The 16,680-nt window shown below is 42.6% G+C and overlaps 1 protein-coding gene across 1 annotated transcript in view; it reads left to right on the forward strand.

Annotated features, from left to right (window-relative positions):
* The window catches only part of LOC126424621 (luciferin sulfotransferase-like), an 85,647-nt gene that overhangs the window by 13,934 nt on the left and 55,033 nt on the right, over window positions 1-16,680 (forward strand). Inside the window, exon 3 of the mRNA XM_050087358.1 lies at window positions 11,651-11,750. Within this exon, the coding sequence (XP_049943315.1) occupies window positions 11,651-11,750 (100 nt within the window). The remainder of the gene's footprint in view (window positions 1-11,650; window positions 11,751-16,680) is intronic.

The raw sequence follows: 16,680 nt of genomic DNA on the forward strand, positions 1-16,680 counted from the left end.
GTTTACAATTTCACCAGTTAATTCTTGTCTGTTGGGTGTGATAGCTATACTTGTATCATCGGTAAAAAGTACCAGCTTTGCATCTTCGTGAATATAGAATGGCAAGTCATTGAGATATATATATATATATTAGTAACAGCAGAGGACCGAAGACCGAACATTGCGGCACCCCATTCTTGATTGTTCTCCAGTTTGAGAGGTCACCGGTTTTTTGTATATTATGTGAACTGCTTATTTCAATTTTATGCACTCTTCCAGTTAGGTATGATTTAAACCATTTGAGCGCTGTCCCATTCATGCCACAGTACTTGAGCTTATCTAGAAGTATACACTGAAAAGCCAAAGAAACTGGTACACCTGCCTAATATCGTCTTGCGCCCCCGCGAGCACGTAGAATTGCCGCAACACGACGTGGCTAGGACTCGACTAATGTCTGAAGTATGGCTCAAATGGCTCTGAGCACTATGGAACTTAACTTCTGAGGTCATCAGTCCCCTAGAACTTAGAACTAATTAAACCTAACTAACCTAAGGACATCACACACGTCCTTGCCCGAGGCAGGATTAGAACCTGCGACCGTAGCAGCAGCGCGGTTCCAGACTGTAGCGCCTAGAACCGCTCGCCCACAGCGGCCTGCGAAGTTTTCCCGGTGGATCGAATATTACAATAATTTTCGGGAGTGCATTTGGGATATTATTAACTCTTGTACCGATATTTCGGCTGACAGCTCTTCAGCTATTCTCAAGGTGAGCCGCTTGCAAGATTTTTTAGGCACTTTACCCTGTGGAGCAAACACGTATACGTCTGAGGTAACACTTTTGCTGACGAGAAAGTCAATCATAGATAAAATTCTACACCTCTAAGAGTAAAAATAAAAAGCAAGCGCATAATCAGCGAATCCATAATGTTTACGATGTATTTGGTTCATTATTATAGTTTCCGTATGTTGGAATGCCAGGCAGTGAAGCGCAGAATAATATACTATATTATGAGAAATTTAAGACCTAGAGACAGCCTCATCCAACTCGGATTCAGTGGTCAAGGAAGCCGTGAAAATATGATTAGCAGACAGCCTTCTCAACCGAGACGAGGGCTACCAGGTCGACAAATCACGGAAATCCCTCACTTCATGACTGCGCTCTAAAAATAAATATTGTTCCAGGTCTTCAGCGCCTGGCATTCCAGCATATGCCATCGATAATGATTAACCAAGTACTTCGTAAGCAATGCGGATTCGCTGATTCTACATTTCCTTTGTCTTAATATTAGGGGCGTAAGGTTGACTGACGCTCTCGTTACAAACAATGTTATCTCTGACGAACGTGCGTGTACTTCACAGTGTAAAGTTCCACAAATACCTTGCAAGCGACTCACCTTGAAAATGGCTGAAAGGCTGTCAGCTGAAATATCGGTACAAGATCAATAATTTTGTGGACGCACTCCCGAAACATGGTGGAATAAGAAAACTTCCTGTTCGCCTATCACACACGCGACCTTAGCTCAACGAGATAGCTGCGCCCAGTGTGCACCATATTTGAGCAAACATTCACACGGCTGGAAATGACTGTTAAACACTTGCAGTTAAAAATGTATGCAACGCAAAGTAGAAATTTACAGTGAAAATTGTATACCTATTCACCTTTACAAACTCGCTTACAACATCGGAAGCATAAATTGATTTCCAAACTGACCTCTTTCTGATAAAACTCAGCATGGAAGAACAAAATACAAGACAGAACGTATTAAACCGACAAATAACGCGCTAACGAGCCTCTCAAGACATAACGATTCCCTCCTTCTCTAAGCTTAGGGTAAACCATATGAACTCGAATAAATATATCGTCACGTAGACGAAAACAAAATCACGACATAATTCACAGCGAACGGTTCTATAGAATTCAGCACAACAAAATACATTGAACAGCCAAAGAAAGGTCCCCCACGAGCACGCAGAAGTCGCCGCATGACGTGGCATGGAGTCGACTAATGTCTGAAGTGCCGGCCGCTGTTGTCGAGCGGTTCTAGGCGCTTCAGTCCGGAAACACGCGGCTGCTGCGGTCGCATGTTCGAATCCTGCCTCGGGCATGGATGTGTGTGATGTCCTTAGGTTAGTTGGGTTTAAGTAGTTCTAAGTTCTAGAGGACTGATGACCTCAGATGTTAAGTCCCATAGTTCTCAGAGCCATTTGAACCAATGTCTGAAGTAGTGCTGGAGAGAAATGACACCAAGACGCGTGAAAGTCGTTTGGTGATGATCGTGTGCTCAGCCGCCACTTTCGTCATGCTTGGCCCCCTAGGTCCCCGACCTCAGTCCGTGCGATTATTGGCTTTGGGGTTACCTGAAGTCGCAAGTGTATCGTGATCGACCGACACCTCTAGGGATGCTGAAAGACAACATCCGACGCCAATGCCTCACCATAACTCCGAACATGCTTTACAGTGCTGTTCACAACATTATTCCTCGACTACAGCTATTGTTGAGGAATGATGGTGGACATATTGAGCATTTCCTGTAAAGAACATCATCTTTGCGTTGTCTTACTTTGTTATGCTAATTATTGCTCTTCTGATCAGATGAAGCGCCATCTGTCGGACATTTTTTGAATGTCTGTATTTTTTTGGTTCTAATAAAACCCCATGTCATTCCAAGCATGTGTGTCAATTTGTAACTCTCTATCTACATTATTCCGTGATTTACTCAGTTTTCAAATTTATACTGACTGTTTGATCACCCGGTACATGAATGAATGCAGGTAATCAGACAGGATGCTTAGGTATGTGTCGCCTGTCGAAGTCTTATCTAGACCTATCAGGGGTCCCATATAACTAAAACTGCACATGCCTCACAACATTACAGAGCCTCCACCAACTTGAACAGTCCCCTGCTGACATGCAGGGTCCATGGATACTTGAGATTGTCTCCACGTCCATCCGCTCAATACGATTTGAAACTAGGCTCATCCGACCAGATAATATGTTTCCAATAATCAACAGTCCAATGTCTGTGTTGACGGGCCAGGGCGAGGTATAAAGGTTTCTGTTGTGCAGTTATCAGGGTAGCCAACGGATCCGACAGCCCATATTGAAACGTCCCCTTAAAAAAATTATACATGACTGTGCTTAAACTGACACACAATATTTTTTAGCGCAACCCAATCTGACTTTCAATATTTCAATAATCCTTACAAGAGAATGGCCCTGACTAAATTAACCTATACGTTTCACAAATCACTTACCTCACAAAAATCTTCGTTACTCGAACTACTCAATACAGCGAGCGCCACTATTTCCAGCTAAATAAAAGATTCAAACTACTGAAGGCACTAACTACTGATAGGCATAGTTAGCAAAAGAAAGATTTTGATAGAGAACAAACAATGTATTTACCTTAATAGTGTTCAAAAGTCATAATATATATATCAGTCCAATATTACAAATTTACTCTTTCTGATGGATACACGTCCAGATCGTCCGCTCGCAAAATTCCGCCATCTCTCTCCCCACATCCACCAGTGCTGGCGGCTCACCTCCAACTGCGCAACGCTACGCGCTGTTAACAGCCAACTGCCAACACTACAATAGCGATTATTGCAACAATGCCGACCAGCCTCAGACTGCACACAGCACAGTCAGTGATTTTCATATAGAGCGCTACGTGGCGTTACCAATAAAAAAACCTAAAAAGCCTACTTACAATATCGATGATGTTTCGTTGAATGGTTCGCACGCTGACACTTGTTGATGGCCCAGCACTGAAAACTGCAGTAATCTGCGGAAGAGTTGTACTTCTGTCACTATGAACGATTCTCTTTAGTTGTTGTTGGTCCCGTTCTTGCAGGACCTTTTTCTGACCGCAGCGATGTCGTAGATTTGATGTTTTACCGGATTCCTGATATTCACGGTACACTCGTGAAATTGTCGTACGGGAAAATCTCCTCTTCAACGTTACCTCGGTGATGCTGTGTCCCATCGCTCGTGTACCAACTATAACACTAAGTTCAAACTCACTTAAATCTTGATAACCTTCCATAGCAGCAGCGGTAACCGGTCTAACAACTGCGCCAGACACTTGTATTATATTGGCGTCGCCCACGGCAGCGCCATATTCTGCCTGTTTACATATCTCCATATTTGAATATGCATACCAGTTTCTTTGGCGCTTGGAAGGTTAATCTTGTGATCGTACAAGTTATTGCAAATCATGATTCTCCGTCGGACGAAAATGATTAATCGAAACACGCGGTTGCTCCAAATATGGTTCCGGTACAAAACAGGTCTTCTCACTCCATGCACTGTTCACTGAAGCCCACGAGATAATCTGACGTCTGACTTCCTCTTGAAAACGAAAAGCACTCTCCTGTCAAGGCCTGTAATTTGCTGACAGCCAACGAGTCACCTAAAACAAGCTTTCCGATTCAGTGGTTGTGCAAAGACATTGCAAACATACCAGGGTGGATACACACAGTGGCGGACATAAAACCGGCCCTTGAGCTGGAAGGAATATGAATGACGAAAATCAATGTACATCATCGCTTTCCTACATTTTTGTTGTACAGTTTTGTTGCTAACTACGTAATTAACAGTTTAAGTAACAGATTTACTTTTATTAGTTTGTTGTTGTTGTTGTTGTGGTATTCAGTCCTGAGACTGGTTTGATGCAGCTCTCCATGCTACTCTATCCTGTGCAAGCTTCTTCATCTTCCAGTACCTACTGCAGCCTACATCCTTCTGAAACTGCTTAGTGTATTCATCTCTTGGTATCCCTCTACGATTTTTACCCTCCACGCTGCCCTCCAGTACTAAATTGGTGATCCCTTGATGCCTCAGAACATATCCTACCAACCGATCCCTTCTTCTGGTCAAGTTGTGCCACAAACTCCTCTTCTCCCCAATTCTATTCAATACCTCCTCATTAGTTATGTGATCTACCCATCTAATCTTCAGCATTCTTCTGTAGCACCACATTTCGAAAGCTTCTATTCTCTTCTTGTCCAAAGTAGTTATTGTCCACATTTCACTTCCATACATGGCTACACTCCATACAAATTCTTTCAGAAACGACTTCCTGACACTTAAATCTATACTCGAAGTTAGCAGATTTCTCTTCTTCAGAAACGCTTTCCTTGCCATTGCCAGTCTACATTTTATATCCTCTCTACTTCGACCATCATCAGTTATTTTGCTCCCCAAATAGCAAAACTCCTTTACTGCTTTAAGTGTCTCATTTCCTAATCTAATTCCCTCAGCATCACCCGACTTAATTCGACCACATTCCATTATCCTCGTTTTGCTTTTGTTGATGTTCATCTTATATCCTCCTTTCAAGACACTGTCCATTCCGTTCAACTGCTCTTCCAAGTCCTTTGTTGTCTCTGACAGAATTACAATGTCATCGGCGAACCTCAAAGTTTTTATTTCTTCTCGATGGATTTTAATACCTACTCCGAACTTTTCTTTTGTTTCCTTGACTGCTTGCTCAATATACAGATTGAATAGCATCGGGGAGAGGCTACAACCCTGTCTCACTCCCTTCCCAACCACTGCTTCCCTTTCATGTCCCTCGACTCTTATAGCTGCCTTCTGGTTTCTGTACAATATGTAAATAGCCTTTCGCTCCCTGTATTTTACCCCTGCCACTTTCAGAATTTGAAAGAGAGTATTCCAGTCAATTTATTAGTTTAATAAGCACATTTTAGAAAGGAATTTAAAGTCTGTTTTCAAAATGTTCTCCGCCAACATCCAAGCAAAGTTGTGCACGTCGAAGCGTGTTAGGGAAAACACTTTTCAGTACTCTTTGAGGAATGTTCGAAATTTCTTCACGTATGTTCTTGGATTTCTGCGGTAGACTCTAGTCTTTAGAAATCCCCACAGGTAAAAGACACATGGTGACAAGTCGGGAGAGCGGGGTGGCCACAAGCCCTTACTAATGGTCCTCTCTTCTGAAAAATCAGTATGTATTAGAGCTAAGGACAATGTGGCCCCATCTTGCTGGAAATATGTACAACATTTTTCGTTTGGAGTTAACAGAGCCGAAAATTCATTGCAGAATTGCAAGTAAACATGCCTGTTGACAATTTCGCTGAAGAACAATGGCCCGATTGTTCTGTTACCAGATACAGCGCACCATACACCAATTATTAAATCGTGTAACGGCTTTTGCAGTATGCCATGGGGATTCTCTGCAGCCCAGTGTCTCGTATTTTGTGAATTAACGTAACCCGACTGATGAAGCCAAGCTGCATCCGTCGAAAAAAGGAGGAACGGCTCAGGATGTCCCCCAGCGACATTTTCCAGCAACAAATTACAGTAATGTGTACGCTTACCCTTGTCCACTTCTTTTATTTGCTGAACAAAACTCACACGGTAAGGTTTCATTTTTAAGCCATGAAGGATGCGTTGACATGACCTGCGAGATATTCCACGTAGCTGTGATAATCGTCGTTTTGACTTTTGGGGACTTCTTCCAATGTGTGCCGTCACGTTTACCACAACATCAGGTGTACGTACAGTCGATGCCTTATTTCCCTTTGAATTAACACCACTGTGTATCGAACGCCTCTTCTCACTAGATCCTGAATCGTTGATTTTGCAGGAATATTAATTTTCATGAAAAGTGTCACGAACAACTTTAAAGGATTCAGACCGCACGTATTCTTCAACAAGGAACACACGTTATTCAATGGAGTAAGGCATTACAATGAAGCACACGGTTTATAACAACTACTTTCCGTATGAGCTACTCACACGCTACTGCTGTTGGAAGATGGCAAAGAAACTGACGAGCTAGTAATGCTACTCACGCGCGTTCACAGTCCGGTTCGGGCCGGTTTTATGTGCGCCAGTCTGTATATTGAGGGTAGCTAGTTACATATTTCGGAGATAATTATAAAAATAATTGTTATAGATCGCGGGAAAGAAAAATAGGTGGTGAGAATATGAAAGAGCCGACAACAAGCACCTTTCAGTATCAATTTCCAAATTTCTCAGCGAACGCTTGGAGGGTAAGGTAGCATGAAAGCTAAGGCGAGTTATTGTAGAAAACTGCAAGCTACGTTTACGTAGCACACTTTCCATTCGCTTGTATGTGAGGGTCTGCTCTGGTTACATGGCTTTTTGCCTTATTTTGTCGTTTTGCAACACAGTCACTATTTCAATTTAAAGATCTGTCATAGCGTTTCACTGATTACAAATTCCTTCTTCATAAAATTCTGCCGTCTGGGGCATAGACAGCCTTTCACGGCATTTTGAAGTTGGTCATCGTAGTGCTGCGACGTATGTGAACGAAGAGACGAGAATTGCTTGGTTGCCAAGTCTGCGCTGAATAGGGGATGATCAAAAACGTCCCATCTGAATTGCTTCAAAATCTCTTAAGAGTTTTCGGGCATTGTGAAGGCGAGCGTTGTCATGGAGATACACGACAATGGATGTCAGCGTACCGTGACGTTTGTTTTGAATGGCTCGCTTATGTTTCTTCAGAATTTCACGGTGGACATCTGAAGTGATAGTCGTTTCATGCTCTACCACTTTAATGGGCATAACTCCCCCGGCATCGTAAAAAACCGTAGCCTCCTCGATGGTAAAGTTTGGCGGGCTTTCTTCGGCTTACATGAAGAATTGGTATGGCCCCAAGCCATCGACTGTTATGTCGTTTCGGCGTTTACGTATGCGACCCAAGTTTCCTGCCGCGTTGTAGCGTGAAAGGAAGTTTGAGGCAGAGACCATTCGTTTGGTTCTGTGAACCTCTGTGAGTAACTTCCATACTCACCGAGCACTTTTGGTAGCTTAACTTTTCGGTGACAGCATCATACAAAATCGTTCCAGAAATTTGCGGGAATTCTTGACAAATTTCGGAGATGATAAATCTATTTTCACGAACTGTTTCGTCAGTTTTCTTGACAAGATCATTACTCGCAACAGAAGGCCCACACTCCTCTCTTCATCGTAAATGTTTGTTTCACCATTTTTTTTTTAAATCGGACCCATTGCCAATTACACCTTCATTTGTAACATTTGGACAGTATACAATACACAACTGACGATACATGTCTGCCATTGAAACGTTTTGCACCGAAAGAAATAGTATTACTGATCGCACTTCGTATTTCACTTTTTTTAAATTACTGTATCCATGTTTTGAGATTGTAACAAACGAATGCGCGAAGGAACAATGTTCATACTTTAACAGCTGGAAGCTAACTAAATCAGAGAACATGTAGATGAGACAATGGGGTCTCTCCGTGCCACGCTAAAACGGCGGCCGTTCACTTCGGAATCGACCTCGTATTAAAATCATAGGCTTCTGTGGTACCTTAAAAGTGGGAGTGAGGGCGAGTTATTATTGGGGGCCAGGATGGATGGTCAGCGACAAACGGTAACAAACTTTGACTCTCCGCAGAGAGCCTGACCCTGGAAGCACACCTGATTACCTCAGCCAATGAGATTACATTACCTCACTCAAAAAAAAAAAAAAAAAAAAAAAAAAAAATATAGCAGTACATATGGCCCCCTTTGCATATTTTTTGTAATACTGACAAATTTCCATCTACTAAGCACGTCTTTTTCACTGCTTTTTTACAGTACTTGTGGTCTCCTTTGCACATCATTTGTGATACTGACAAATTTCTGTCTGCTAAGTACGTCTTTTTCACTGCTTTTTTTGCCGTTGATAATGACAGACCACTTGTTAAAACATTATATGTGTACGCGTTTCGGGCATGGTCCGACATCGGAACATCGAATTAAAGTACTTAATATGGCGCATCGCGTCACGTGATTTCGGTCTAAACATTAGTTCAGCACCTAGGATCAGTCTGCAATTGTGTGACACGATATGCCATATTAACTACTTTTATTTGATGTCCCGATGATGGTCTATGTCCGAAACGTGTTCAGTGCTAAAATTTAAATAAGTGGACTGTTGTTATTCATCATCACCATCTTCTAAACGCTAGACTTTGTCCCTGAAACCAAATTGCCAGACTCTGCTGAGCGTTTCTCTTCAGTCTGCTGTTTGGTAGGTTCAAATACTGAACAAAATTACTTTGGTATTTATGTCATTTGCAGACTAATAACTATAGCCATTTTTAGTTTGAGTAGCACCTCCAAGTACATATGGCGAGAGCAACCCATTAACGATAATTTTCCCGTGGGCAGATGCTCAGGTGATGAAGTGTGGATGCGTGGACGCAGAACAGTTAGTCTATACTGCTAGGCGTCATTCACTTCGCGGTCCGATTACGGTCATGTCGAAAACATCAGATCGTAAGGTTTGACACAGAGCAAAATCAATAAATACAATGATGTGTGTACATATTAAGGTACCTCATATAGAAATATCTGCACTTACACCCGTGAGGACCTGTATTCTATTACCTTTCTATTCTTCTTTCCATTTCGTCTCTGTCTCACTTTTTATTCTTATAGTTTTATCTTATTATCATATTTTAGACTGTTTTCTAACATTATGTGGAGAACAGTTGTAACTCGTACTTTTTGATGAATAAATTGGTAACAGTTCACAGCTAGTTCCTAACGCAAACAAGGGCAGAGCTACACATAGGGGTGTCGGCTGGTAATCAGGTCATATGTATACAGGGTGGTCCATTGATCGTGACCGGGCCAAATATCTCACGAAATAAGCGTCAAACGAAAAAACTACAAAGAACGAAACTTGTCTAGCTTGAAGGGGGAAACCAGATGGCGCTATGGTTGGCCCACTAGATGGCGCTGCAATAGGTCAAACGGGTAGCAACTGCGTTTTTTTTAAATAGGAACCCCATTTTTATTACATATTCGTATAGTACGTAAAGAAATATGAATGTTTTAATTGGACCACTTTTTTCGCTTTGTGATAGATGGCGCTGTAATAGTCGCAAACATATGATTCACAATTTTAGACGAACAGTTGGTGAAAGGTAGGTTTTTTAAATTAAAATACAGAACGTAGGTACGTTTTATTTCGGTTGTTCCAATGTGATACATGTACCTTTGTGAACTTATCATTTCTGAGAACGCATGCTGTTACAGTGTGATTACCTCTAAATACCACATTAATGCAATAAATGCTCAAAATGATGTCCGTCAATCTCAATACATTTGGCAATACGTATAACGACATTCCCCTCAACAGCGAGTAGTTCGCCTTTCGTAACGTTCGCACATGCATCGACAATGCGCTGACGCATGTTGTCAGGCGTTGTCGGTGGATCACGATAGCAAATATCCTTCAACTTTCCCCACAGAAAGAAATCCGGGGACGTCAGATCCGGTGAACGTGCGGACCATGGTACGGTGCTTCGACGACCAATCCACCTGTCATGAAATATGCTATTCAATACCGCTTCAAACGCACGCGAGCTATGTGCCGGACATCCATCATGTTGGAAGTACATCGCCATTCTGTCATGCAGTGAAACATCTTGCAGTAACATAGGTAGAACATTACGTAGGAAATCAGCATACATTGCACCATTTAGATTGCCATCGATAAAATGGGAGCCAGTTATCCTTCCTCCCACATTGCCGCACCATACATTAACCCGCCGAGGTCGCTGATGTTCCACTTGTCGCATCCATCGTGGATTTTCCGTTGCCTAATAATGCATATTATGCCGGTTTACGTTACCGCTGTTGGCGAATGACGCTTCGTTGCTAAATAGAACGCATGCAAAAAATCTTTCATTGTCCCGTAATTTCTCTTGTGCCCAGTGGCAGAACTGTATACGACGCTCAAAGTCGTCGCCATGCAATTCCTGGTGAATAGAAATATGGTGCTGGTGCAATCGATGTTGATGTAGCATTCTCAACACCGACGTTTTTGAGATGCCCGATTCTCGCGCAATTTGTCTGCTACTGATGTGCCGATTAGCCGCGACAGCAGCTAAAACATCTACTTGGGCATCATGATTTGACGCAGGTCGTGGTTGACATTACACGTGTGGCTGAACGCTTCCTGTTTCCTTAAATAACGTAACTATTCGGCGAACGGTCCGGACACTTGGATGATGTGGTCGAGGATACCGAGCAGCATACATAGCACACGCCCGTTGGGCATTTTGATCACAATAGCCATACATCAACACGATATCGACCTTTTCCGCAATTGGTGAACAGTCCATTTTAACACGGGTAATGTATCACGAAGCAAATACCGTCCGCACTGGCGGAACGTTACGTGATACCACGTTTGTGACTATTACAGTGCCATCTATCACAAAGCGAAAAAAGTGGTCCAATTAAAACATTCATATTTCTTTACGTACTACACGAATATGTGATAAAAAAGGGGGGTTCCTATTTTTAAAAAAACGCAGTTGATATCCGTTTGACCTATGGCAGCGCCATCTAGCGGGCCAACCATAGTGCCATCTGGTTTCCCCCTTCAAGCTAAACGAGTTTCGTTCTTTGTGATTTTTTCGTTTGATGCTTATTTCGTGAGATATTTGGCCCGGTCACTATCAATGGACCACCCTGTATACCAGGCACGTTATGAAGTAAATTTAAACATTTATATCTTTTTTGTACAACTAGTTTAAAAAATGTAAGGCGAGAAAAAAACGATCAATTTCGTTATGTACGTGTGGACCAAGTGTAAATATTAATAAACAGAGCGCAGCAGTCGAAAATAATTAATTATCGTGTTCTGTTTTCAGGAACGACATGGACACAGGAGTTGGTATGGCTGCTCATGAACGACCTGAACTTTGACCTGGCCAAGCGGACTCATCTGACAGACAGATTTCCATTCCTCGAGTGAGTATAACGACAGAGCGACGCCAGCATATTGCAGACATTTATTATTTACAATGGAAGAACACTGCTACATTCGTTACAGAAAGACGAGATCTCAATTAAAGCAATACTAAACGTTTGCAATCGGTCTGCGGATGTTTGTAAAATATCCACATTTTTGGGGATTCTGCTTTGTGTAAAACACAAATCCTCGTATTCCCCTCTTCACTCAAACATTGTGGTGTTGACGATGATTAGTGCGTTCACGTTAATTTGCTTGCCTGTCTTCTGCAGTACAGCTGACACACTGATAAAACAAAACTCTGTGGCCCCCTGACTAATAGCGTCTTGGTTCACTGTTCGAACGCAGTACGATATTGATTCTGCCTGCAATGGATTCGACAAGTTCTTGGTAGGTTACAAGAGATACGAGGGTGGGTCAAATGAAACCTTAAACATTTTTTTAAAATATTATTTATTGTGCAGAGGTGGTACGAGCTGTATCATTTTTCAACATAATCTTCCCCATGCTCAATGCAAGTCCTCCAGCGCTAACAAAGTGCATAAATTCATTTAGAAAAAAATTCTTTTGGTAGTCCGCGCAACCACTCATACACTGCGTGGCGTACCTCTTCATCAGAGCGGAACTTCTTTCCTCCCATTGCGTCTTTGAGTGGTCCAGACATATGGAAATCACTTGGGGCAAGGTCTGGTGAATATGTTGGATGAGGAAGACACTTAAAATGCAGGTCTGTGATTGTTGCAACTGTTGTACGGGCGGTGTGGGGCCTTGCATTGTCATGTTGCAAAGGACACCTGCTGACAGCAATCCACGTCGCTTTGATCTGATTGCAGACCGCAGATGATATTTTAGGAGATCTGTGTATGATGCACTGGTTACAGTGGTCCCTCTAGGCATGTAATGCTCCAAAATGACGCCATTTCGTCCGAAAAGAGAGTCAGCATAACCTTCCCTGCTGATGGTTCTGTTCGAAACTTCTTTAGTTTTGGTGATGAGGAATGGTGCCATTCCTTGCTCGCTCTGTTCATTTCCAGTTGGTGGAAGTGAACCCAGGTTTCGTCCCCAGTAACGATTCTTGCAAGGAAGCCATAAGTTTCTCGTTCAAAGTGCCGAAGAAGTTCTTCACAAGCATCAACACGTCGTTCTCTCATTTCGGGAGTCAGCTGCTGTAGCACCCACAGACACTTTGTGAAACTGGAGCACAATATGCACAATGTGGTGTGCTGACTCATGTCTAATCTGTAAACATGCTGCAATGTCATTGAGTGTCACTCGACGGTTTTCCTTCACTATGGCTTCAACTGCTGCAATGTTCTGTGGAGTCACAACTCGTTGTGCCTGACCTGGACGAGGAGCGTCTTCCACTGAAGTCACACCATTTGCCTACTTCCTACTCCATTTGTAGACTTGCTGCTGTGACGAACATGCATCGCCATACTGAACCTACATTCGTAGATGAATTGCAATAGGTTTGACACCTTCACTAAGCAAAAACCGAATAACAGAATGCTGTTCTTCCCTGGTGCAAGTCGCAAGTGGGGCGACCACTGATACTGCGACGGTAAGTGTGCATCTGCACTATGCTGCCACATACAGGCTATTCTGCAAGCTGTTTGTAGCACGCTAACCAACTTACAGGATAACGGCGCGAAATTTCGATTTGTTATTACAAATTTAAGGTTTTCATTTGACTCTCCCTCGTACGTAGTACCAGATGTCTGCGCACAGGTCAGGTGATTCCCAAAAATAACGGGACGGCTCTTCGTGAGCGCGGATCTGGTGACCGAAACCGATCCAGATGTGTTCCATCAGGTTCAGACCCGACGAATTTCGGGCCCAAGACATCGGCGAAAATTTACCGTTGTAACTTCCGGCATAAGGAGTCAGCCTCATTCTGCCAACGGCCTTGTCAAAGAGGGCGGAGGAGCGGATAGAGGTTCAGGTCACTCTCTTGTCCTAGGGGTGGGAAATTGCCCCTAAAGGCGGAAGAATCAGCAATGATCAACGACATGAGGATGCTGAAGGCAATGGAAACCACTGCATTAAAGACACGTATCCACAGGACATGTGGCCTGTAATTGAAGAAGTGTCATGATGATCTCTCCATTGGCAAAAGATTCCGGAATAGTCCCCCATTCGGACCTCCGGGAGGGGACTGCCAAGGGGGAGGTTACCATGAGAAAGAGATTGAATAATCAACGAAAGGATAACGTTCCACGAGTCGGGGCGTGGAATGTCAGAAGCTTGAACGTGGTAGGGAAACCAGAAAACCTGAAAAGGGAAATGCAAAGGCTCAATGTAGATATAGTAGAGGTCAGTGAAGTGAAGTGGAAAGAAGACAAGGATTTCTGGTCAGATGAGTATCGGGTAATATCAACAGCAGCAGAAAATGGTATAACAGGTGTAGGATTCGTTATGAATAGGAAGGTAGGGCAGAGGGTGTGTTACTGTGAACAGTTCAGTGACCGGGTTGTTCTAATCAGAATCGACAGCAGACCAACACCGACAACGATAGTTCAGGTATACATGCCGACGTCGCAAGCTGAAAATGAACAGATAGAGAAAGTGTATGAGGATATTGAAAGGGTAATGTAGTATGTAAAGGGGGACGAAAATCTAATAGTCATGGGCGACTGGAATGCAGTTGTAGGGGAAGGAGCAGAAAAAAAGGTTACAGGAAAATATGGGCTTGGGACAAGGAATGAAAGAGGAGAAAGACTAATTGAGTTCTGTAACAAGTTTCAGCTAGTAATATCGAATACACTGTTCAAGAATCACAAGAGGAGGAGGTATACTTGGAAAAGGCCGGGTGATACGGGAAGATCTCAATTAGATTACATCATGGTCAGACAGAGATTCAGAAACCAGATACTGGATTGTAAGGCGTACCCAGGAGCAGATATAGGCTCAGATCACAATATAGTAGTGATGAAGAGTAGGCTGAAGTTCAAGACATTAGTCAGGAAGAATCAATACGCAAAGAAGTGGGTTACGGAAGTACTAAGGAATGATGAGATACGTTTGAAGTTCTCTAACGCTATAGATACAGCAATAAGGAATAGCGCAGTAGGCAGTACAGTTGAAGAGGAATGGACATCTCTAAAAAGGGCCATCACAGAAGTTGGGAAGGAAAACATAGGTACAAAGAAGGTAGCTGCGAAGAAACCACGGGTAACAGAAGAAATACTTCAGTTGATTGATGAAAGGAGGAAGTAAAACATGTTCCGGGAAAATCAGGAATACAGAAATACAAATCGCTGAGGAATGAAATAAATAGGAAGTGCAGGGAAGCTAGGACGAAATGGCTGCAGGAAAAATGTGAAGACATCGAAAAAGATATGATTGTCGGAAGGACAGACTCAGCATACAGGAAAGTCAAAACAACCTTTGGTGACATTAAAAGCAACGGCGGTAACATTAAGAGTGCAACGGGAATTCCACTGTTAAATGCAGAGGAGAGAGCAGATAGGTGGAAAGAATACATTGAAAGCCTCTATGATGGTGAAGATTTGTCTGATGTCATAGAAGAAGAAACAGGAGTCGATTTAGAAGAGATAGGAGATCCAGTATTAGAATCGGAATTTAAAAGAGCTTTGGAGGACTTACGGTCAAATAAGGCAGAAGGGATAGATAACATTCCATCAGAATTTCTAAAATCATTGGGGGAAGTGGCAACAAAACGACTATTCACGTTGGTGTGTAAAATATATGAGTCTGGCGACATACCATCTGACTTTCGGAAAAGCATCATCCACACAATTCCGAAGACGGCAAGAGCTGACAAGTGCGAGAATTATCGCACAATCAGCTTAACAGCTCATGCATCGAAGCTGCTTACAAGAATAATATACAGAAGAATGGAAAAGAAAATTGAGAATGCGCTAGGTGACGATCAGTTTGGCTTTAGGAAAAGTAAAGGGACGAGAGAGGCAATTCTGACATTACGGCTAATAATGGAAGCAAGGCTAAAGAAAAATCAAGACACTTTCATAGGAATTGTCGACCTGGAAAAAGCGTTCGACAATATAAAATGGTGCAAGCTGTTCGAGATTCTGAAAAAAGTGGGGGTAAGCTATAGGGAGAGACGGGTCATATACAATATGTACAACAACCAAGAGGGAATAATAAGAGTGGACGATCAAGAACGAAGTGCTCGTATTAAGAAGGGTGTAAGACAAGGCTGTAGCCTTTCGCCTCTATTCTTCAATCTGTACATCGAGGAAGCAATGATGGAAATAAAAGAAAGGTTCAGGAGTGGAATAAAAATACAAGGTGAAAGGATATCAATGATACGATTCGCTGATGACATTGCTATCCTGAGTGAAAGTGAAGAAGAATTAAATGATCTGCTGAACGGAATGAACAGTCTAATGAGTACACAGTATGGTTTGAGAGTAAATCGGAGAAAGACGAAGGTTACGAGAAGTAGTAGAAATGAGAACAGCGAGAAACTTAACATCAGCATTGATGGTCACGAAGTCAATGAAGTTAAGGAATTCTGCTTCCTAGGCAGTAAAATAACCAATGACGGACGGAGCAAGGAGGACATCAAAAGCAGACTCGCTATGGCAAGAAAGGCATTTCTGGCCAAAAGAAGTCTACTAATATCAAATAGCGGCCTTAATTTGAGGAAGAAATTTCTGAGGATGTACGTCTGGAGTACAGCATTGTATGGTAGTGAAACATGGACTGTAGGAAAACCGGAACAGAAGAGAATCGAAGCATTTGAGATGTGGTGCTATAGACGAATGTTGAAAATTAGGTGGACTGATAAGGTAAGGAATGAGGAGGTTCTACGCAGAATCGGAGAGGAAAGGAATATGTGGAAAACACTGATAAGTAGAAAGGACAGGATGATAGGACATCTGCTAAGACATGAGGGAATGACTTCCATGGTACTAGAGGGAGCTGTAGAGGGCAAAAATTGTA

This window comes from Schistocerca serialis, chromosome 10, assembly GCF_023864345.2.
Source record: "Schistocerca serialis cubense isolate TAMUIC-IGC-003099 chromosome 10, iqSchSeri2.2, whole genome shotgun sequence".
Lineage (NCBI taxonomy): Eukaryota > Metazoa > Arthropoda > Insecta > Orthoptera > Acrididae > Schistocerca > Schistocerca serialis.